Source organism: Chlorella variabilis (genome assembly GCF_000147415.1).
Source record: "Chlorella variabilis unplaced genomic scaffold CHLNCscaffold_4, whole genome shotgun sequence".
Taxonomy (NCBI): Eukaryota; Viridiplantae; Chlorophyta; class Trebouxiophyceae; order Chlorellales; family Chlorellaceae; genus Chlorella; species Chlorella variabilis.
The window spans coordinates 1378667-1399858 of NW_005435084.1; the positions used below are offsets into that span (position 1 = coordinate 1378667).

At 66.2% G+C, this 21192-nt stretch overlaps 7 protein-coding genes across 7 annotated transcripts; 3 read left to right on the forward strand and 4 right to left on the reverse strand.

Moving 5' to 3' along the window:
* Positions 1–789: 789 nt before the first annotated feature.
* On the reverse strand, positions 790–4423 carry CHLNCDRAFT_142202 (hypothetical protein; the record flags this gene model as incomplete). Its single annotated transcript, XM_005850298.1, has 11 exons — positions 790–1274; positions 1449–1589; positions 1786–1883; positions 2007–2127; positions 2312–2367; positions 2566–2669; positions 2861–3002; positions 3242–3374; positions 3551–3725; positions 3850–3978; positions 4169–4423. The coding sequence occupies 11 exons, from the start codon at positions 4421–4423 to the stop codon at positions 790–792; spliced, it is 1839 nt and encodes a 612-aa protein (XP_005850360.1).
* Positions 4424–5097: 674 nt separating this feature from the next.
* Positions 5098–6907, reverse strand: CHLNCDRAFT_142203 (hypothetical protein; the record flags this gene model as incomplete). Its single annotated transcript, XM_005850299.1, has 6 exons — positions 5098–5187; positions 5318–5402; positions 5599–5693; positions 5840–5999; positions 6237–6709; positions 6842–6907. The coding sequence occupies 6 exons, from the start codon at positions 6905–6907 to the stop codon at positions 5098–5100; spliced, it is 969 nt and encodes a 322-aa protein (XP_005850361.1).
* Positions 6908–7160: 253 nt separating this feature from the next.
* CHLNCDRAFT_142204 (hypothetical protein) lies at positions 7161–7829 on the forward strand (the record flags this gene model as incomplete). The annotated part of the gene is made up of 3 exons (XM_005850054.1): positions 7161–7239; positions 7422–7510; positions 7740–7829. The coding sequence occupies 3 exons, from the start codon at positions 7161–7163 to the stop codon at positions 7827–7829; spliced, it is 258 nt and encodes an 85-aa protein (XP_005850116.1).
* Positions 7830–8735: 906 nt separating this feature from the next.
* Positions 8736–10884, forward strand: CHLNCDRAFT_34403 (hypothetical protein; the record flags this gene model as incomplete). The annotated part of the gene is made up of 7 exons (XM_005850055.1): positions 8736–8985; positions 9087–9198; positions 9336–9474; positions 9633–9756; positions 9920–10051; positions 10210–10272; positions 10472–10884. The coding sequence occupies exons 1-7, from the start codon at positions 8748–8750 to the stop codon at positions 10882–10884; spliced, it is 1221 nt and encodes a 406-aa protein (XP_005850117.1). The 5' UTR covers positions 8736–8747.
* A 497-nt stretch (positions 10885–11381) lies between these two features.
* On the forward strand, positions 11382–12927 carry CHLNCDRAFT_142206 (hypothetical protein; the record flags this gene model as incomplete). Its single annotated transcript, XM_005850056.1, has 5 exons — positions 11382–11594; positions 11699–11782; positions 12018–12191; positions 12376–12597; positions 12706–12927. 5 exons carry the CDS (start codon positions 11382–11384, stop codon positions 12925–12927), a joined length of 915 nt encoding a protein of 304 aa, XP_005850118.1.
* Positions 12928–14462: 1535 nt separating this feature from the next.
* On the reverse strand, positions 14463–14934 carry CHLNCDRAFT_14565 (hypothetical protein; the record flags this gene model as incomplete). The annotated part of the gene is made up of 2 exons (XM_005850300.1): positions 14463–14563; positions 14793–14934. Coding segments are annotated over 2 exons (243 nt in total), but the record flags the coding sequence as incomplete, so codon positions are not given.
* Positions 14935–19026: 4092 nt separating this feature from the next.
* On the reverse strand, positions 19027–21093 carry CHLNCDRAFT_59600 (hypothetical protein). Its single transcript, XM_005850301.1, has 4 exons — positions 21016–21093; positions 20371–20515; positions 19636–19831; positions 19027–19318 (listed from the first exon to the last, which is right to left on the reverse strand). The coding sequence occupies exons 1-4, from the start codon at positions 21061–21063 to the stop codon at positions 19138–19140; spliced, it is 570 nt and encodes a 189-aa protein (XP_005850363.1). The 5' UTR covers positions 21064–21093; the 3' UTR covers positions 19027–19137.
* Positions 21094–21192: the final 99 nt, after the last annotated feature.

Consider the following 21192-nt stretch of genomic DNA (forward strand, 5'->3'; position numbering starts at 1 on the left):
GGAGATCAAGCGGCCCTTTGGCGTGACCATGTACCGGCTGCGGAGCGGAGCTGGAGTGGTGGAGGGTATGCATCAGGCCAGCAGGCTATCTAAGGTGCCACCCAGCCTGGCCAGCGAGCTGACCTTCAGCGGCACGGCGCAGCGAGGAGTGCCTGTGGTGTCTCTCAATGTGGCGATGGCGGCGCAGCCCGGCGGCGGCAAGGCAGCCGTGCGCTGCGGCTGCCGCGGCGCCTGCACCCGGAACTGCAGCTGCAAGAAGAATGGTGCGCGGTGTGGGCGGCACTGTGGCTGTATAACCGGTAAGGGTGGCAATTGCAAGAACCATTGAAGAAGTGTGCCTTGTACGCTTTGCCGTCTCCGCTGAAAGGTGCTGCCGCCTGTGGCGGCTTCATATTTCCTGTTCATTTCTGTTGTTCGGTCTCTCTGTTCGTGTTGGTTGGCTTGTAAGAGTTGTATTTCTGACGCTAGAGAGGTGAGATGACAGCGGGAGCGTTGAAGCGTGCATGCCATCACGTGTGCAAGCAGCCCCGCTCCGCCCCGCTCAACCCTCAAACATGGCTCTATGGGGTCAGTTCACGTATGGGAGGGGAGCGCCGCGCGGGCTGCCAGGAGCGAGCGGGGGCGGGGGTTGCCCAATCGGGAGGGTGCCACATCAGGGGGCAACACATGCTTTGCATGTAACATTGTGCAGCTAGGGAAGGATGGAAGATGCATGAAAGGAATCGACAGGTACACAAAGAAGGGCATATGGCATACTGCAATACAAATAATGCAGGGAGGGTGGCCGCATCACACGACGTGGCCTGTGTTTGCAATGTTCAAGTGTTCAGTGCTATCATAAACATCCTCACCGTTGGAGGCGAGAGCTCGGTGGCCGCACAGCTGGCAAGGTACAGTGTCTGCCCGGTGCAGCAAGGCACGCCAGTTCCGTATCGGCCGCTGCGCCGCCAACGCTCCCTGCGCCACCCGAGCTGCCTGCGCCCGCGATGCCTGCTGCCCCTCCTGGGCTGCCCGTGCCACCTGCGCTACCTGCGCCCGGGCTGCCTGCGCCGCCCGCGCCCTCTCTGCCGCACGGGCTGCCTGCGCCTGCGCTGTCTGCGCTGCTTGCGCGCCCTGTGCCGCCTGCGCTGCCTGTGCCTGCGCCGGCGCACTGCGGGGCTGCAGCACGGCCGCCGCCTTGATGCCGGTGCAGTTGCCGGTCAGGCTGCCCCCCAGGCAGGTGCGCTTGAGCAGCGAGTGCACTGCTACCGTAGTGAACTTTGGGAACTTGCGGGCTGCAGGCGCAGCAGCAGGGAGGGGCCAAGGGGCACAGCGGCAGCATTGTCATGTGACCGGCGCAAGGGCAGCGCAGCACAGGGAGTGCAGCTCCCGCCACCACCAGCAGCACGGGAGGCAGGCGGCAGGACGCAGCAACACAAAGGGAAACGGCAGGGCAGGCAGCAGCAGACCTATGAGGGGGCAGTCGCCGGGCATGGGGCGCTCAAACTTGTCTATCAGCTCCTTGCTGCCCCCCCGCAGCAGCTGGCAGGCCTCCTGCTGCTCGGCGGCCTCCAGGGCGGGGCGCAGGGGCAGGAACATCTGCTGCGCATCTGCGGCAAGCAGCAGGTGCGCAGGGGCACCGTACGTCTCCGAGGCAGGCGCAGCAGCAGCAGACGGGCAGCCACATATCAGCCCAGCGAGGAGGCGCGGGTCCGGCTGCCACGCAAGACCGCAGGGCGGCACTTCACAAGGGCACTGCCAGGAAGCAGCGCACGGCAGCCCTGCAGCACAGCAGGGCCTCCCTACCTCTGATGACGGTGCTGGCGTTGCTGCACTGCAGGAGCCGCGAGCTGAGCCCCGTCGTGCGCAGGCTCTCCATCAGCCAGGGTTTGATCTCGCGGCTCCTGCACGTCGGCAGGCAGGGCGGCGCTATCAGAGGCTGGCTGGCAGGGTGTGTCTGTCGGCAGGCACAGCTGATCAGCACGGCGCAGGCTGGCGACATGGCGACGCGCGGCAGCGGCTCCTACCGCCAGGCGCGTGGGTGGGCGCCGCCCGAGCTCCAGTTTGTTGCTGCCAGGCCGTATCCCTTGCAGTACGTCTCATTCTCCAGGCCCCGCACCGACAGCAGGGTGGGGATGTAGTGCTCATCTGCAGGGCAGGCAGGGAAGGAGGCAACGGGGCTGGTCACTCGCTTGCATGCGTGAGTGCTTGTTTGTCTTGCAGGCACAAGGGCGGCCAGGCACGGGCAGGGCCCCCGGGCGGGCCTGGCACCATGGGCTGGGTCTGGGCGGCCCATGTGCAAACAGCAGGCAGGCAGCGGCGCGGCACCCACCTGGGTAGCACTCCACATCCCTGCGCTGGTCCCAGCCACGGCAGTACCGGTTGAACCTGCAGGGGCCGGTGGCAGGCAGGGCAGGGGAGGATTAGAAAGAGTGCCACACCGGTGGGCAGCAGCAGCGGGCGCGCGTCGGCGCCTGCGCTCCACCGCCTGCCCTTCAGCGCGGACAAGGCAGACCCAAGCAGCCAAGCGGGCCGGGCCATGCGCAGCCAGCAGACGCCCCAGCCGCCACATGCCCGTGCACTCACACAGCATACAGCTGCTGGTCGTTTGCCACCAGCTCAGCGTGCTGCCGCGTCAGGCCAAACCACTGGCTGCTCTTGCGCCACTGCGACCGCCGCACGCCCTTGAGCTGCACGCGGGGGCAGAAGCGTGAGGGACGGGGTGAGGGACCACAGCAAGCCGGCTGTGCTGCACTGTGCAGCAAGGGCGCATCCTTCTGGGACGCTGCACTTCTGCTGCTGTGTGGGAGCTGGCGCACTGGCGGTAGGCCCCGCCGGCTGTGCTCCACTGCGCTGTGCTGCTGCTGCGACGGCGCCTCACCGCCATGACTGGGTGCCAGCGGTAGTCTGACAGGTAGCCCACGCGGCACGACTTCACCCGCGACTTGTCCTCGTGCATGAGCTGCTGGTAGAAGGTGAGCGGGTCGTACAGGGGCATGCCGCTGTCGCTGACCAGCAGGAACCTGCGGGCGGGGAATCGGCAGGCGTGAGGGGTGGAGGACGGTGAGGTATAAAGGATGGGAAGCAGCGGGTCAGGGTGCTGGCCAGGGCACCTTGACCGCATGCTTCGCATCCTTCGCAAGTGTGCTCTGCACAGCTCCCCAACCTGGCAGCGCCCGGCCGCCCGGCCAGCCCTGCGCGTTGCCACTTGTGCCCTGCCCCGCACTGCCCCAAGCCAGCAGCAGCCCCCGCCCCCGCCCACCTGGAGTTGGCTGGATCCTGCAGCGCAGCCTTGAGCAGCAGGCGCTCCGCCACCACCAGCGACATGTCCCCCCACTCCGTCACCACGCGGTACGGGATGAGGCGGCCGTGGAAGATGCTGGCGGGGTCGTACCCTGCAGCGAACAGCACAGCACAGCTCAGCAGGGGACGAGGCAGGAACCGGTGACGACTTGAGCGAGGATGGCTCCCAAGCCCAGGAGGCATGGTGCCAGGGCACATCTCTTCCGAGGTGGTGGGCCGCGCACTTGGGCTACAGCCCCAGCAGCCACACGCACACACAAAACCGGACCATCTCCAACCCCAATCACCCACGCCCCAGCCACCAACAGAGCAGTGCAGGGTGTCTCGCCTGTAAAGTTGGGCAGGGCGTGCACATACAGCTTGTACAGGTGCTGCTGCTGGCTGTTGGCGCAGGCCGACACCAGCTTGTCCCAGCGCTGTGGCGTGGGGCTGCACGCCGCTCCCTGCGCAGCGGCAAGCAGGCAGGCAGGAATCAAATGGCGCTCAGCACCGCGAATCTGAGCTGTAGGGGCAAGCAGGCGGTCGCCATGCACGCCGGCCGTGGGGTGGTGCCTGCTCCATGCCAACCTGTGCTGCCGGCAGCCCCTGGTAGGGCAGCCAGCCCGCTGCGCCGTCTAGCCACAGCCGCCACGAGCGCTCATGCGGGATGGGCCCCGTGGTGAGGAACATGAGCGCCACGGTCTGTATTCCCAAGGCCTGCATGCGGGCGCGCGGCGCAAAGGGTGGCCAGGCAAGTTTGCGGGTTGCGCAGCGCGCATGGCGAGCACACCCAGCTGTGGCTGCCTGCTTCACCCAGCAGGCATCCAGCAGCACGGGTCCAAGGCAGCAGCAACAGCAGGTGCAGTACTTGGGAGCGCCAGCAGAGTAGACACCAGGGCTCTCTCACCTGGGAGCATGTGGAGTCTGCAGACATGGACGGGCCCTCGGTGCTCCAGTCTATCAGGGCTGCAAAGTTGAGCCGGACCTGGACCCGGCTCAAGGACATCTGCTTGACCGTGAGGGTGGCAGTGACCAGCCACGCCATGGGCGCGCACAGCAGCAGGGCGGCCACAGCCAGCAGCACCCGCGTCGCGCGAGTCCTCGCGCCCGGCACCGCCGCCGCCGGTTTCTGTGGCGACTCCATGACCTCCACAAAGGTCATGCTCCTGCCGATCCACAGCCCCGTGGATGGCCCTGGCACCGACAGCTGCCGCCTCGGTGCTCACACACGCCGCGTGACACGATGCAGGCCACCACGAGATGCCCTACAGAGAGCGGCGGGGCGGCGGGGGGAGCAGCGCGGTGAGAGCAGCCAAGCTGCACGCCGCCGCGCGGCTCGCCTCCATGCGAGTTCTCAGGAAGTAAGCACTGAACCAGGAAGGCTGGACCACTGGCCAAAGCTGCAAAAAGATTAGATTTCACTTGCCGGTCGGTCTCTTCGGCTCCAGGCCAGTCAGAGTAGGGCTGCGAGATATGCTGGCTTCAAATTGCAGGGAATGGGACAGGAGGGGCGGGAGGTGGTTTGACGCGGCGACTCTGACTGTACGGACGCAGGACAGGGTTCAAACTTGCACTACTGATGTGCGCATCCAGGAACGAATGAGGATGCCCCAGAGTGGCCATTCCAAGATCTGGGGAGCAAACGGCACGCGCGCCCCAATTGCCCTTGGGTGACCGACCGCTGCATGTCAACAGCTCGTGCTTGCCGGGGGTGTGTTTTTCCTTACAGAGTGAATGTGCTGTCAAAAACAGATGCAAGGTCGATGGGCAAGCAAGCTGGCCAGAACGCCAGCCAGCAATGAAGCGCCAGTGTTGTCGGCGCGGGCTGCAGCGCTGTCACGGCGTGGGGCTACACGGCTTGATGGGTCGCCGCAGCCGCTCCATCAGCAGGTCCACCGCACGTTTGGTGAGCACAAGGTAGTCGCGCTGCAGGCGTGGAGGTGTGCAGCATACAGGCAGGGAAAGGGTGAACATGGTGGCCAACAAGGAGCACGGCAGAGGCGAGAAACACCACACTCAAGAGCAGCTGCACCACCAAGACACCCTCCAGCCCCACCTGCAGGATGGAGTAGACGTTAAGGCCCTGCTGCGGGATGCAGTCCACCCAGGGCAGGTTGGCTGCCGTGCGCCGCAGCACCTCCCTGCACACACAGGGCAAGCCTTGCGACAGTCAACAGCCTGCACTGCCCTCGCAGGTGGCGTGTGCACCTCTGCTAACTCAACTCCCGCTACAGCATCCCAACCCCGGAAATGCACATGCAAGGCGCAAGGCGATGCCAATGGCTGCCACAGCCGCGGATGGCAACCCAGGCGGCCCGGCACCGCCGCGCCACCCACCCGCCATCCTCCCCAAGCTTGCTGCTGTCGCAGAGCAGCACCGAGCGGCGGGGCGCATCCGCCAGCAAGGCATCGACATTGTCCAGCATCACTTTCTGCGGCAGCCAGGGGGAGGCGGGGCAGCGCCGCATCAAGCCTTGAGCAGGCAGGGAGCTGCCAGTTGCCGTGTGGCAGCAGCAGCGACGAGCCCCATCCGTCTGCCCAAGCAATGCCGATCCACAGGCAGCCTGCTGCGCCCCACCGTCTTGGGCTCCGCCGGCTGCAGGCTGTCCACCACCAGCAGGCGCCGCTCCCAGGCCTTGGCCGACAGCGCGCACTGCAGGCCCAGCCGCCGCACGCGCTTGGGCAGGTCGTGCTCGTGTGACCGCGGCACGGGGCCATGCGCCACGCCGCCACCGCGCCTGAGCCACAGGTGGTGGGGGGGGACGGGCCGGGCAAGGGAGGTGCGTGAGCAGGCTCGTGGGGCACCAAAGGGTTGATGGCGGGAGTGGGGCTCACAAGGCACATTGGGGCGGTGTGGGCTGGCAGGCGCCAGCAGGTAGCCGCAAGCGGGTGCATGCAGGAGGCGCGCCTGCTGAACCACCCAGCAGGTGCCTGCCTAGCTGCCCAACCAAGCCTCAGCCTCCATCCATGCTCACCACTGCGGCGCTCGGATGGTGCCTTGCCGCGAGCGCCCGCTGCCCTTCTGCGGCCGCGGCTTGCGCCCGCCGCCGCGCACCTCGGACCTCGTCTTGGTCTTGTGCGTACCCTGCTGCCGCTTGGCCAGCTGCCAGCGCACGACGCGGTGCAGGATGTCGCGGCGGATGGGCACATCAAAGATGTCGCCCCCTAGCGTGACGGTGCCCACCGGCTGCCGGCTGAGGTCATACAGCGGCACTATGAGGTCGCGGTACAGCCCCTGTCGCTCCTGCTGCTCCAGCGGGATGGCCGGAAGGAGCAGGTCCTCCAGGGATGGTGGCGCCTCGGCCAGCGCGGCCTCGGCCGCAGCGCCAGCCGGCGGGGCCGCCACAAAGTGCCGCAGCAGCGTGAAGCATGCCGGCAGTGCGCTGCTGGGGTGCTGCTGCTGCAGAGATTCCAGCACGCTGCCGCCGCAGCCAGCTGCTGCCACCCCCTGCAAGCAGCGTGCAGATGGCAGTCAAGAGCCTGTCGGCACCAGGCGGCGGCGACAGCAGCGGCGGCGGGCGGCAGAGGTGGCTGGCAAGCAGCAGGCGGGCATCTGCGACTACCAGGTGCCTCCACACACCTGCGGGGACAGACTGGCGGCCACCCTTCTGAGCAGGGAGCCCGCAACCAGGCCCCTGAACGCCATGTGTGCTGCTGGGGGCCCGCTGCGCCTAGATTAAGCCAATGTGTGCCTTGAATACTCCTACAACCGCCAAGCAGCGCCCTGGGTTGGGTCTGGCTGGCACGCAGCTACAGTGTCGCGATGGTAGGCGGGGTGGGCTGGATGGCAGACTGCGGCGGTCAACGGGGAGCCTGGATTCAATGCAGAGGCTGAGCTTGAACTCAGCTGGCCGCTGGGGAGGCCACGCGTGCATGAGCCTGGGACCCCGTGGCGCTGCATGGGGCAGTCAAGACGGCCTCCCTCGCCTCCCTGGCCCTCTCTTGGCGACGAGTGGACCAGTACCTTTGCAACCATGGGTGCGTAGAGGCAGCAGGCGTGGGCCGGCGAGCGTGCAGTGGCGCTCAGGAGCATGCTGGGCCCAGCGGCGCTGCAGGCAGCTCGATCGTGGCGTGCCTGTGCCCCTGACACCCGCCGCTGCGCCCGCCGGTCCGCCCCCACGCCCATGCGCGCCCCTCACTGTGTGTGCCCTGCCATGCAGGTAAGGTGCACGGCTCCCTTGCTCGTGCTGGTAAGGTGCGCGGCCAGACGCCCAAGGTGCCAAAGCAGGAGAAGAAGAAGCAGCCCAAGGTGCGCGGCGCGGGGAGGAGCGGCGGCCAGCTGGGCCTGCCTGGCCAGGCTGCGCTGCTGCGTGAACCACCACGCAGCGGCTTGAGTGTCTGCCTGGTGCTAAGCGGGGCTGCTCACATGAAAACAGCATGGGGAGCTTACAGCAGCCCAGGAGTGATGAGCTGTTTGTTCAAGCGCGCCGCTGAGCACGACCGCCCGCACCTCACCGCGGCTGCCTCTTCGCCTGCAGGGCCGCGCCATGAAGCGTCTCAAGTACAACCGCCGCTTTGTGAACGTGGTCGTTGGGTTCGGCCGCAAGAAGGGCCCCAACTCGCAGTAAACGCGCAAGGCTTGACGGCAGCCACGGGGATGGAAGCGGCGGCGCCGCATGGGAGGCGCTCAGCAGCCCGGCGTCAATTGCCGCATGGCCGGCATGCAGCGGCTTGATGTGCCCACCCGGTCATGACGAGCTGCAGCAGCTGCGCCCTCCGGACCAGCAGCAGCTCGCAGCTGGCCGCACCTGTTGTCTGCGTGCGCGACTAGTGCCGCCACTGCACTTTAACAGGTCCCTAGCCTTCAATGGCAGCATTGAATTGATGCCAGGAGTGGGGGGAGGCATGAGCAGGGACTATTTGTTTTGGCTTGATGAGCTTGTCCAGCTGGCAGCCGGCGCCACTGCCCTGGGGCGACATTGCTGCCAGCTGCTGTTGGGGGGTTGACTGGTTGGACGGCTGCAGTGTGGACCGGGCAGATGCAGGATCAGGTGCACAGTGAGGATTGGAGGGCAATTGGGCTTGCTGCCGCTAGCTGCAAGTGCTGCAGCATCCGTGTACGCGGAATGCGGCTGCTGGCATGTCCCTGGGGCGTGCCCGCGCGTGCTGGTGTTTGGCAGCAGTGCTCCAACGATGGTTCTGGATAGCAGCTGTTTGAGAGTGAAACGTTGGAGGACAGCATCAAGCAGGGTTGGAATTGCGCAACGCTGCAAAGGGCTGACCCATTGTGCGTGTGCTGTGCTGACCAGGGTGTTTGCGCAGCCCAGCGTGACAGAACGGCTGCATTTCTGAAGGCCAACACCTCAACTCTGCGCTTCCCACTGGCATGAGGGCCATCCAGCATTGCCGCATGCATGCGTGCAGCTGGCGCAAAAGACACAGCCATGGACAGGCGGCAGGATGAGGTTGCCAGCTTGGCCGGGATGGATGGACAGAATTTGGCAGGCCCGTCGCACCGCCGCTTTGCGATCGTAGTTGCCAGCATCATGACGGCAACTTTGGGCCTCTCCAGCCAGAGAGCGGCAGCCTTGGGCGCATGCAGCGGCAGCGTTCGGCCGGTGCTGTGTAGAGCCCGCCCCGTGGGTGCAACCAAGCTGCCGCAGCCACTCCTTGATAGCCATGCACAGCTGCGACCAGCAGCGCCTCTCCGCAGGGCGCCATCGGTCCTGCCTGGCCGCCGCAGCGTGCTGACTGTGGCCCAGGCAGCCCCGGCGAGCGGATCAGGTGAGCTGTTGGACGCGGTGGGGGCCCACAAGCACGGCAATGGCCGCTGCCCGCGAGCTTACTGACCAGCGTGCCCGCCGCCGCCTCCCGGCCGCCTGCAGTCGTGGCAGCAGCGGCAGCAGAGGAGCCAAAGGAGCAGGGCGGCATTGGGCAGACGCTCACTCTGGGCATCCTGTTTGGCCTCTGGTACCTGTTCAACATCCAGTTCAACATGTGAGCCCTGCCTGCACCCATCACACTCGGACCGGCTGTCGCAACCGAACCACCGACCTGCATTCTGGCATTCTGGCATTCTGGCGATTGCTGACCCCCTCCGCATCGCTGCACTCATGCGCCATCCATCCCCGCAGTTACAACAAGCAGCTGCTCAAGGGCTTCCCCTACCCCGTCACCATCACCGCCTTCCAGTTCCTGGTTGGCGGCCTGCTGGCGTGCGCCATGTGGCTCACCCGCCTGCACAAGAAGGCAGAGGGCAGCTTCGTGGAGAATGTGAGATGGCAGCAAAGGATGGGCAGGAATCTGGTTGCCGGCTGCCAATCGTCGACTGCCGGCGGGTCGCCACCACATCACCCTGCCCATCCCGCCCCTGCACCTCAGCTCCGCTGCCCCTAACCTTGCACCAGCCACGCGCGCCCACCTGCTCGCAGGCTGTGTCTGTCTCCCCGCTGGCTGTGGTGCACACGCTGGGCAACACGCTGACCAACATCAGCCTGGGCGCTGTGGCTGTCTCCTTCACGCACACCATCAAGGCGCTGGAACCCATGTTCTCGGGTGGGTGGGCGCGCGGGCAGCTGGACGAGGGGCGCCAGCTGGGCTCCTAGGCAGCCGCTGTCCTGCTGTGCGGATGCATCATCCACACCCCTCTCACACTTGAGCTTACCACCGCTGCCCGCCCGTAACCCCCAACTCCCACCACGCTCCTCCTCTGCTGCAGTGCTTCTGTCAGCGCTGTTCCTCGGCGACAAGCCCAGCCTGCCGGTGGTGCTGACCCTGCTGCCCATCATCGGCGGCGTGGTGCTGGCCTCCACAGCCGAGCTGTCCTTCACATGGAAGGGCTTCCTGTCGGGTGAGCCGAGGCGCAGCTTTGCAAGCAGATTTGGTGCAGGTGGCAGCCACCCGCACCATGTGGACACCCCCCTCCAGCCTGTCACCGACATCAGCGTTCCTCTGCATCTGGCGCCTTCCAATCTTTCCTGCGTGCGTGCCCGGCGGCCCCGCCTGCAGCCATGGGCAGCAACGTGACCTTCCAGTCTCGCAACGTGCTGAGCAAGAAGTTCATGGGCAAGGGTGAGCAGGAGGCGCCGCCGGCATGCTGCTGCTGCCCTTGTGCATCCAGAATGCTGCATTCCGGCAGCCCCTCGCTCCATGCAACGCCCTCCTGGGTGGCAAGCCTACCGCTCTCCCGGGTGCCGTGCCTGCGAAGCACATCTCATGCTTTGCCTCACCAAATCCTCCCCCCGATCATGCTTAACACATGCCATTGAAGGTAAGGGCAGCCTGGACAACATCAACCTGTTCTCCACCATCACCATCATCTCCTTCTTCCTGCTGGCACCCATCGCCCTGCTGGTGGACGGACCCGTCTTCATGCCCGCCGCTATGGCCGCCCGTGGCGTGGCCGACACGGCGTTGGTGTACCAGCGCGCGCTGCTGTCCGCCGTCTGCTTCCACGCCTACCAGCAGGTGTCGTACATGATCCTGCAGCGCGTCTCCCCCGTCACCCACTCCATCGGCAACAGCGTGAAGCGGGTGGTGGTCATCGCCTCCTCCATCCTCGTCTTCCGCAACCCCGTCACGCAGCAGAACCTGGTGGGCACGGCCATCGCGCTGGCGGGCGTGTTTGCCTACTCGCAGGTCAAGCGGGGCGCGGGCAAGGCCGCCGCGCCCAAGGCAGAGTGACGGGAGCCAACCGAGGGAGCACTGTCAGAGAGTGATTGTTACAATGAGTTTGAGACCCCGTATTTTTGTTTTGTGTGTGTGTGTGTATCTGTTCCTTTTACCAAACGAGCGCGCCTGTGCCCTGCGAGCCTGCGAGCCGCAGCGAGACGCTGCCCGCCTGCCTGCCCGTTGGTGCCTTCTCCCCTCTTCCGCATCGCAAGCCCTGCCGGCTGCCCCCAGTCCCCCTTATCATTCCCAGTAACTCTTGTGAGGCCCACAGCGCCGGAAACAAGAGGGGCAGCCATATCATGCTGTGCTGCGCTCCAGCTCAGAGTGGATGGCGCTTCGCTCGCCACCATGCCCATTGCAGCAACCCTTTGCCCCGTCCTTCTTCACGGTTCACTGCCTCGCTGTTGCAGAGCTCCCACATACTGCCCAAGCACAGACGCAGCCGCAAACCCCGTTCTTGCGCTCTGCTCGCCGCCTCAGCCCACCCCTGCCGATCTAGGCGTCCCAGCATGTCGAGCAGCGGCAATATCTTTGCTGCTCTGGCCAAGAGCAAGAGCAAGAAGGAGAAGAAGCCCCCCAAGGAGGATGAGGGTGCTGACAAGCACGCAGAGCTGGAGGCGGCCATATTCTCGAAGAGCGGCACGGGGCTGAGCAACTGGGCCGACTCTGAGGACGAGGACTGGGGAGAGCCTGCCCCCGCTCACGGCGAGGGCTGGAGCGAGGTGGGTAGGCCAGGCAGCCTTGCTGGCTTCTTTGGGCGATCGCAGCCGCCTGCATGGCGCAATGCCCCACATCCCAACTCGTGGCTTCCATCATTCTTGTGCAGGCCAAGGGCGGCTACAACGCTGCCTCCTACGGCTTCCAAGAGCAGCAGGATGAGCCCCAGCCAGAGACGGAGAGCGAGGAGGAGGTGGGTTGGCCGACGGCGGTGGGCAGCGGGCCGCCGCCTCCCCCTGCCCTGACGCCTTGGAGCAGCTCCCGCCTGTGCCGCGCACTCTTAGCGGCATGCACTGCTTGCCAGCAGCTTGTGGCTGTATGTGCATGAACTTTGTAGCTGCAAACGTTGCCTGCTGCTGTGGAGGTTCTCTGCCGGCCATCGCGTCCCACCGACCGAGTCGCTGTTTTCCGCTGCCCCTCCCTGACAGTCTGATGATGAGGATCAGGTCGACATGGAGGCGGAGCTGGGCATTGAGCTGCCCAAGAGCGATGATGAGGCGGAGGAGAGCGAGGAGGAGGAGGAGGAGGCGGCGGCGCCGCCACAGCCAGATGCCGCCGCCGCCGCAGCCGCAGCCAAGTTGCAGCCGCAGATGTCCAAGAAGGTGGGCGCCCGCCACGGCAGGGTGGCCGCGTCGCTGCCGCGTCGCTGTGCACTGCCTGCTATATAACCAGCTTCCATCATCTTCCCCACCCAACCCTCCTGCTAGCCCACCTCGCTCTCTCAGAATTGCACACTGCACACGTGACTGCCTTCCTCGGCCTCGCCTGGTGCGTGTGGTGTTGCAGGAGCAGAAGAAGAAGGAGCTGGAGGATCTGGATGCGGTGCTTGCAGAGCTGGGGCTGGATGCCAAGGCGGAGGCGGAGGCAGAGGCGGCCGGTGGCGGCGCCTCCAGCAAGGCGGCCAAGCGCAAGGCCAAGAAGGCGCAGGCGGGCGGGGCGGCCAACGGCACCGCCGCGGCAGCCAACGGCAGCGGCGCCACCAGCGCCGACAGCAGCGCGGAGAACAAGGTGCGTGGTCTGGGGGTGGCCTTGCCAACCCCTGTCTTTCCTGCCAAAACTGCATCCCCGGTCAGCTCACAGTGCACCCTGTCCCCCTGACCCCTTGCTCCCCTCCAGGCGCAGCCGGCTGATGAGGAGGAGGCGGAGAGTGCGGGCGCCGGCATCGACACCGAGGCCATCAAGGCCAAGAAGGCGGCGCTGGCCAAGAAGAAAGCGGCGGCGGCCAAGAAGACGGCGTCGGCGGCAGCGGCGGCCGCGGCCGCCGAGGCCGCCAAGGCGCGGGCCAAGGCAGCCAAGGGCAAGGACAAGTCAAGGTACAACGAGATGCCCACGCGCTGAGGTGGCGGCTGAGTGGCACCGATCGGGCCGCATGAGCAGGCTGCGGCTGCCAGAGCTGGCGATGGTGGCTGGCCGGGCCGCCTGCCAGCTGACGCATGGCTGGCTCCCTTCCATGGCGGCTCGCTGCTGCCGGCTGCAGGCATCCACGCCACAGTTTTCCCCACATGCTGCTTGTTTATTTGGCCTGTTGGCAGCCACCCTAGCCGCGCCACGTGAGCAGCTGCATAGGACAAACACACAGACACAATGCTTTGATTTTGTCTCTCTCTTCCTCTTGACTGGCCTCCTGCAGCAGGCGCCCCGCTCCTGCTTCTCCCCAGCTTGTCGCTTTTGCTCTCTCTGCTCTCACGTTCACCAGGCGGCCGGGTGTGCCCACCTGCCTGGTGGGCAATGCCTCCCTCGCTATGCACCGTGTCCGAGTTCTGTGTTGCTGGAACTGTGTGCCCCCGTGCTGTCAATCTCCCCCTCCCCTGTTTGCTTTGCTCTTTGCATGTGTGCCGCCTGCTGCACCCCACTGACGCACACCGATTTTTCCGCTCCATGCCGGTTGCCCCTGCCGGGCAAGGTACGGACCCTGCCGCCTCGGCGGGGCCCATAGCGCAGCATGTGCTGGACTGCATGCCCGCAGGCCGGTACACCATTTGATCAGTCCCCATAGACCACATGCCTCCGGCTTATGCCGTGGCTTGCAGCCTGCATCTTACTCGGTGCAAAGAGCTTCAGTCTAGCAACAGGAACCTTGTAATAGGCAGTCCCCAGGCGGATAGAGGAAGACGCGGCACGGCGAAGGATGCTCCAGGGGTGCTGTTGCTGCTGCTTGCATGTGTGGCTGCTTACAGATTCACTTGGTGTGGCAAACAATCAGTCAAAAGAAGGAGCGAGCGAAGAGACTTGGCAGCAGCAAAGGAGAGGGGTAGACAAAGATGGGAGCTATGGTGCCTGCTGGCCACCGATCCACAGGGCCGTGTGCAGGCAGGTCGGAGTGACATGAAATGAGAGGGGATGAGAGGGTGCCAGCAAGCAGCAGTCCACAAGTGCAGTGCTCTCGGTGGGCAGTGGCATGCGTTGATGGGGCAGCAGGCGGGACCAGCGGCAGCCAGGCACGCCAGGCGGGGCCACGATGGATGCCGGCAGGTGGGTCGATGCTCCTCCTGCCGCTGCAGCTGCCTGCTCCCACAGGCAGGCGCCTCCTCATGCCGACTTGGCCTGCTGTGTCAGCTGCATGTAGTACACCGCCGCCAGCAGCACCAGGATGGGCAGCAGCGCCTTAATGATTGAGCTGAGCATGCTGCTGCTGGAGGCGGCGGCCGCGGCGGCCGGCTTGGCGGCCTTTGCGGTCTTGGCCGGCGCACCGCCCTGCAGGCGAAGAGGCCACCGTCAAGCACGCGCCTGGCTCTCGCATGCACCATCCCCTACAGCGCGCTCAACACAGTGGGCCGCCTGGCAGCGCGGCGTGCTGAGCAGGGTGCCAGGCATCGTTGCTGCTGCCCGCTGCCCTCCCCCTCAAAGAAGAACCATAATCTGAATATAACAATGATGGGCCTCACCGCAAACTCTCCGATGTAATACTTGGTTAGCATCTCCTTGGCTGCGCGGCTGTGCCCAATCTCCTCAAAGTCCTCGGTCGCATCCTTGCCTGCACCCGGCCGCCAGCCACCACAAAGGGTCGGGCACCACGCAGGCAGGCCAGGAGGCACAGGTCCGTCGGCCACTGACAGCAGCACCTGCTGCTGCAGCGGGGGGCATGCAGCGTCGTGGACCTGCCGCAGCCGTCATTCAGCTCCTATTCCCCGCCCAATACGCTCCTCCCCTCTGACAGGCGAGCCTGCCGCCTGTTACGACGGCGGCTGGCAGCAGGTGCCTACCTGAGTTGCTGACCAGCGTGTCGAAGCCGCCGGGGTGCTCATCCAGGAAAGGGGTCACATCATACACTTTTCCATCAATCACCAGCCAGCAGTCCTTGTCGCTCATGTGCTCCTGGCACTCGGCCAGCGTGATGGTCTTGGGCGCCATGGCAGATGAGGTGAGCAGGAGGGTGGGAGAATGAGCAGAGGAGGCTGCAGCAGGGCGCAGCAGCAAGCTCTTTTTCGTGAGTTATCCAAGTAGGCCCACACTACCAGTGGTGATGAGGCTACAGGGGCTGGCACCGGCCAGCAGCGGCGCTGCCACGCCGCGTGCCGCCTGCCGCCCACTGCCGCTGCCCGCACTGCTGCCTGTTGCAGCCGCCGCCTGGCCGGCGGCCCAGATCGCCTCTTCCCTCCATCAATAGTGTTGGAAGTCGTTGGGAGCGGTCCCAAGCTGTGCCCCAGATGGTGGCAGGCTGACGACCGGCAGCGACCGCCGCGCCGGCCCCCAGCTGCTGCTGAACGTTTCTGGCAATGGTCCCTCCACTGCTCGGCCTCCTTCGGCCTCTGCTGCGCCCCGTTCAAAACCGCCCTGCCATGCCATGCAGCGCAAGCAACCACGTACCTGGGCGTCCTTGACCTGTTGCCCAGCAGCAATGAGGGGAGCAATGGCAGGGTTCACAGCATCGCCATGGGGAGACGTGTCATGGGTTGAGCGCACGTTGAGCAACACGCAAAGCCCTGGCAATGCCCCGCTGCTCGCATTCGCAACAGTGTGCTTCATCAAGCTGGCAGTGGTGCTTGCACGCCGCGATCGAGCGCCTGCCGCCATGGCTGCACCCGACCTGCGTGCCCTCGTGCTGGGAGCTCAGAAACAGGTGCATCGTGGGCGATGGGGAAGCCCGGAGACAGCGGCAGGGCAACAGCACCAGGGGCAGCAGCTGCGGCGCCGGCCACCGCCGCTGCCATATGCCTGCTCCTGCTGACGTGCCCGTTTGGCACCCTATCCTCACACTCTGCAGCTGAACCAGCTGGAGAGCGTGGTCAAGGGGCTGGTCGATGAGCTGGCGGCATCGGGCGGGCAGACGACGCCACGCCTGCGCGAGCTGCTGGCCACGGGTGCGGGCCTGGTGGCGGCAGTGCAGGCAGCCACCGGCCACCTGGGCTCCACGCTGCCAGAGGGCCCGGCTCTGCCGCCCAGACCAAGCCGCAGCGACGTAGGTGCGTTGCAAGCTGCTTCCGACGATACTGCCGTGGCTCCTCCCAGTCACCCCAATCAGCCACATGCATGGAATGCCTGTTGCTTGGCATGTCCGCCATTCACTCACCTTGCCTCCCTCTACTCCTACCCGTTTGCAGACGCGGTGTGGGAGCAGCAGCTGGAGAAGCAGCAGCAGCCGGTCGTGTTGCCCACTCCTGTCAGCCAGCCTGCAGGCACGCTGGCAGATCTGGCAGCCAGCCTCAGCCGCCTGCCCTCCACCACGCTGGAGCTGCTGGAGGGTAAGCAGCCGGCGGCGCAGGCAGCAACCGCCACCGCGGTGCTGCTGCGCTGCGGCCGCGCCTTTGCGGCAGTTGTGCAGCTGCAGCAGGCAGGGACCCTGCTGCCGCTGCGGGTGGGGGTGCTGTCGGCAGCCGAGGCAAGCGCGGCGCTGGCTGGCAGCAGCAGCAGCAGCTTGTGGGCGCCCTCCCAGCATGCCGTGTTCCAACAGCTATCGGGGCTGGCCGGCGCCGCAATTCGCCACTACCTGCAGCAGCAGCAGCAGCAGGGGATGGCGCAGGGCAGCGCCCTGGAGCTGCTGCTGCTTTGGCTGGCCACCCACAGCGACCTGTTCACCCGGCGCAGCAGCAGCAGCGGCACGCTGCTGCTGGCAGACCCCGCGGGGCCCGGGGGCGGGCTGCTGCCACCGCTGCGCCGGCCCGTGCAGCTGAGTTGGCAGGAGCTGTGGCAGGCGGCGCTCAACCCGCACCTCAGGCAGGCCGAGCACCTGGCAGAGGCGTGATGGCGCACGCTCAGGCGCACCCCCTTGCACGCACACGGCCTCGCTGGCTGGCTTGCAATGCATGCTCCGCACACTGTGTGTAATGAGTTTGCTGGCATGAACACGAGGAGGCTATGTCACCAGCTGGCCTCCGCTTCCATCTCTTCAAGCACCGTGGCGGTGGTGGGAGCAACACAATTGGAAGAGGCATAAAAGGGCAGGGTGAATAAACCAGCAGAGGCAGGGAGCAGGTCCGCCACGACCGGCTATCATTTTGTTGCCTCGCCGCCGTCTGCTGCCGCTGCCTGCTGCTGTTCCGCCAGCATTGCTGCCAGTTGCTCGGGCGACAGGGTGCCCTGCTGCACTTTGGATGCTGTCTCCGCATCAATGTGCAGCTCCCGCACTTGCCCAGTTGCCTCGTCAAGCATCACCACCGCCCACTCCGTCTCCGTCACCTGAAGCAGCATCATTTTGCTCGCCTGCGCTGGAGCCTGCAAGGTCAAGCAGGGCAAGGAGGTTGGGGGTTCAGTGCGGAGCACAGGGAGCGGAGCACAGGGAGCGCAAGGGAGGGCGGCGGCGGCGGCGGCTCAAGGTGGCGGCTCAAGTCTGCTGCCGGATGTGCTGACAAGCCTGACCTCCTTCCACAAACGGCCGGTATGAGCTTCAGCCTTAGCCAGCTCCTCTACCCCAGCAAACAAGGGAACCCACCTCTGCCGGCGCCTCTCCTGCTTGCGAGCTCAACCCAGGCATCGTTTCAGACAGGGAAACGATCTAAAGTCTTGGGTTTAAATCGCCGCCGTGTGACTGGGCAACTGGCCCGCCTCCGCCAGCTGCCGCCAGCGGGCAGTGGAGCCCGCCCGCTGGGATGGCTACTTTACATGCAAAACGCTATCAGGGGGAAACGTGCAATCGATGAAAGGGAATCCAGAGGCCGTCGAATGGATAGGAAAGCAAGTCGCTGAAGGGCATGGCGTCGCTGAGGGTTCGGAATGCCGCGTGTGCGGTCAGGCGGACGGACAACAGAAAACATGGCTCTATCAAAATTGGAGTGGTCGCTATCAAAAATGCAGGGGCGCGAGCTGATGAACCGCCATGTGTGGCGTGGGTCACTGTCTAGCCCCAAGAGTCTCAGAGTTGGTTGGGCGCGTCGCGCTCTCATGAGCTGGCCCGCATCGCGCAATTCGGCTCCACCTGAGGGTCACTGGCGAGTCTGCTGATGCTGCACCGCGGCGTTGGGAGAGGGCCTGAACCAGGTGCCGTGGCTGCTGGCCTGCACATCAGCAGGAGAGGCAGCAAAGAGTCGGCCTATGCCAGATTTCCAGAGGGGCCGGCATTCTGCGGCAGCACAGATTGCCAGCACGCCCCACCTGGCCGGTGCGCCAGCACTCGCCCACACGCGGGCTGTGCTGCAGGCAGGCAAGGCGGGAGAGACAGGCAGGCGGGCAGGTCATGAGCTTTGCTGTATGCGTGCCAGGCAAGGGGCTGCATGTGGGGACCAGTCTTGAGCCCCACACGCTACCCTCTCCGCCCAGGCGATTGGACCCTCCCGCTCACCGGGCTGCAGGGCGCCCCCGGCTTGGTGTACGAGTAGCGGTGCAGCTTGTTGGGGCCGGACTTGCCGGTGTCCAGGCTCATGAAGTGGGCCCTCTCTGCAAGCGGGCAAAGGGAGACGCACAAGGGCGGCAGCTAACGCCACTCCACTCCAGAGCTCCAGCAGGGCTGGGAAGCGCACCAGGGCTCCGCAGGGAGGAGGCGAGCGGCACCCACCGGTCAGCGACTCCACAGGGCCCAGCCGCTCCACCGTGACGCGCGTGCCTGAGGTGGACATGGTGCCAGTCTGCAACGGCAACGTGCAGAGGAAGGGGAGGTGAGCCGGTGTGGCAGGCAGCAGTGACGGCGCCGCCGCCGCCGCTGGCCAAGAGGGGCTCGAACCCACGAGCACGCCCCGCCCGGGCAGGCCTGCGCGCCCACAACTACCGCCGCACCCTCGCTGCGGGCGCTGCTGTGCCCCCATCAGCGGCAATCTGCGTTCACAGGGGCCACTCACGGTGTCGGAGAGATGGCAGGCACAGCAGTTGTGGGTGGCGCGCGGTCCAAGGGGGGCTGGGGACGAGAGAAAGCCGCCGCAGGGGGCGAAACGCGACCTATCTCGATTCTCGACGCGCTTTCTTCTGACTAGGACAAACCCTGCCGCCGCTGCCTGCTGCCGCCACTTCCAAGGCGCCGCTGTTCGCCCCATGCACTCGCCTCCTCCCCACCACCTCCTCCCCACCACCTGCGTGTCTAGTGTGTTACAGTAGGATGCAACCAAAGCAGCGGGGTCAGAGCGTCTGGGCCGGCGCCATGCTGCTGCCGCGCCCAGCCGCCCGCCCGCCGCCGCCGGCTGCCTAGCTGCTCTTGTTGGTGGTGCCGCTGCGCAGCTTCTTGGCCGCCTCCTTCTTGCTCAGCTTGCGCGTGCGGCCCTCCTCCGCCTCCGCCTTGATGGCCTGGTCCTTCTCCTCCAGGATCAGCTCAATGTGGCAGGGGCAGGACATGTAGGCGTTGATGCGGCCGTGGGCGCGGTACGTCCTGCACGGGCGGGGCGAAAGCGACGCGGGGCGCGCGACAGGGAGCAAGCGGCGTGAGCAGCGTGGCAACCGGCTCAAATCGCTCCAGCAACAATGCTGGCGAGCAGGAGGTGTGATGCGCCGCAAAAGTTCGGCGCATGCCGCCGTGCCCTGAACGCTTCGCCGTGGTCGACCCTCTTGTGCCGCGCTGCCGCTGTCACCACGCTGTGCTCGCCCTCGGCCGTGGCCCAGCGCCGGGGCAGCTGTTCATTGTTCGTTCTCCCTTTCAGACAGACCCATTCCGCCCCTCCCTGCGACCTCCCTGCCCCCGCCCCGCACCTGCGGCGGCCCTTCTGCGCCTGGTTGACCTGGATGTGGGAGACCACCAGGGCATCCACATCCAGGCCCTTGCCCTCCGCATTGCTCTCCGCGTTGGTCAGCAGGCCCAGCAGGAACTCGGCGCTCTTCTTGGGCCACCGCCCCTGCCCAATCTTGTTGCCCTCGTTCTTGGCCTGGCTGGTGCGGCCCACGCCGCCTGCGGCGGGGGAAGGAAGGAGGGGGGCAGGCGGAGGGAGCGGGCAGGTCAAGTGGCAGAAGCGAATGTGGCAGAAGGTGAGCGGCTTGCGCGGTGGGCTGGCTGGTGAGCTGGGGGCACGAGTGGCAAAGTTGGCACGTCGGGGCGAGCGCGTCCCCAGCTGCCGCAGCTTGCGCAAGCTGCCGACTGCGTGCTGTGCTGCTCGCCGAGCCTCTCGCGCCGCTGCAGCTGCTACCGCCATGTTTAGCTCCAGTGGGCCAGTGCTGCCGAGGCACACAGCTCATTTGCCGCAGTGCTGCTAGTGCTGCTGCCGGCGGTCCAGCCGCCTCCCCTCCCCCGCCTGCTGCCAGTCGCCTCCTATATCGCCGGTCCTCCTGCTGCTGCTGCTTCCTTTTCCAGCAGCTGGTGTCCCACCCTGAAGCCGAGCTGGCATGTGCAGCTAGCTGACCAAGCGCTGCAATACGATGGCGACCGCGCATGGTCCGCGCATCACAGCAGCACGCGGAACAGCATCGGGCTGCTCTGTTCGGCGCGCTCACCGTTGAAGCGCAGGAAGGGCACGCAGCGCTTGTGGTCGATCACCGCCTGCATGTAGGCCTTGGCCTTGGCCAGGGGCATGCCCTTGAGCGTGCGGGCAGCCTCGCGCGAGTTCTTGAAGTGCACGCGCAGGTCGGAGCCGCGGGCCTGCGGGCGGGGGAGGCAGGGCGGCGGCGGCACATGCAGCAGATTCAAGCCAGGGCCCAGCTGCGCGCCACAGTGATGTTGTTGCTGCCGCTTCTGCTGGAAATTTGCCGTCCGGCCGGCCTGCGGCTGCACCCCGCCGCTCTCCGCTTGCCGCCACCCAGTGCCTGCTGCCAGCTGCAGCCGCCGGCTCGCCACCGTCCCCATGTCGCCTCCTGCCCGCCATCAGCCATGGCTGGGAGGGGCTCCGAGCTGCCACAGCTCCTCAGATGGCCTGCCACTGGCTGTGCGCCCGATGACACGCTGCCGCGCTCCCCCGCTGCTGCTGGCCCATTCCATCGATGTGGAGGCCGCCGCCTAGCTGATTGCGCCTCTGCTGCACCGTGCGGGGCCCGCCATGCCATGCACAGCCAGCTGTGGCGCCCCAAGCGCCCCTGGCGGGTAAATTAGCACGCTGGCATCCAGGACACGGGCCTAAACACGCTCCAGCCCGCGCAGCGCACCTTGGCGGCCTTGGCCTCATTGCCAGCGGCCCTCGCGTACTTGGTCATGGGCAGCTGTTACCTCCGAGCCAGCCACCCTGTCTGAAGAGGCCTGCGGAGGCTGCCCCCGGCCCTTTCGCTCCCCTCCGCTACGTCCCGCCTGGGTCACCGCGCCCCCTGCTGCCTCTCCAAGTGGGC

Excerpts from the sequence above, each read along its gene's own strand:
- CHLNCDRAFT_59600 (XM_005850301.1), bottom strand. The coding sequence starts at position 21,063 with ATGACCAAGTACGCGAGGGCCGCTGGCAATGAGGCCAAGGCCGCCAAG. Across the intron at positions 20,516-21,015 it reads ATGAGGCCAAGGCCGCCAAG|GCCCGCGGCTCCGACCTGCG; the intron begins GTGCGCTGCGCG and ends CCCCGCCCGCAG. Across the intron at positions 19,319-19,635 it reads GCGCAGAAGGGCCGCCGCAG|GACGTACCGCGCCCACGGCC; the intron begins GTGCGGGGCGGG and ends CCGCCCGTGCAG.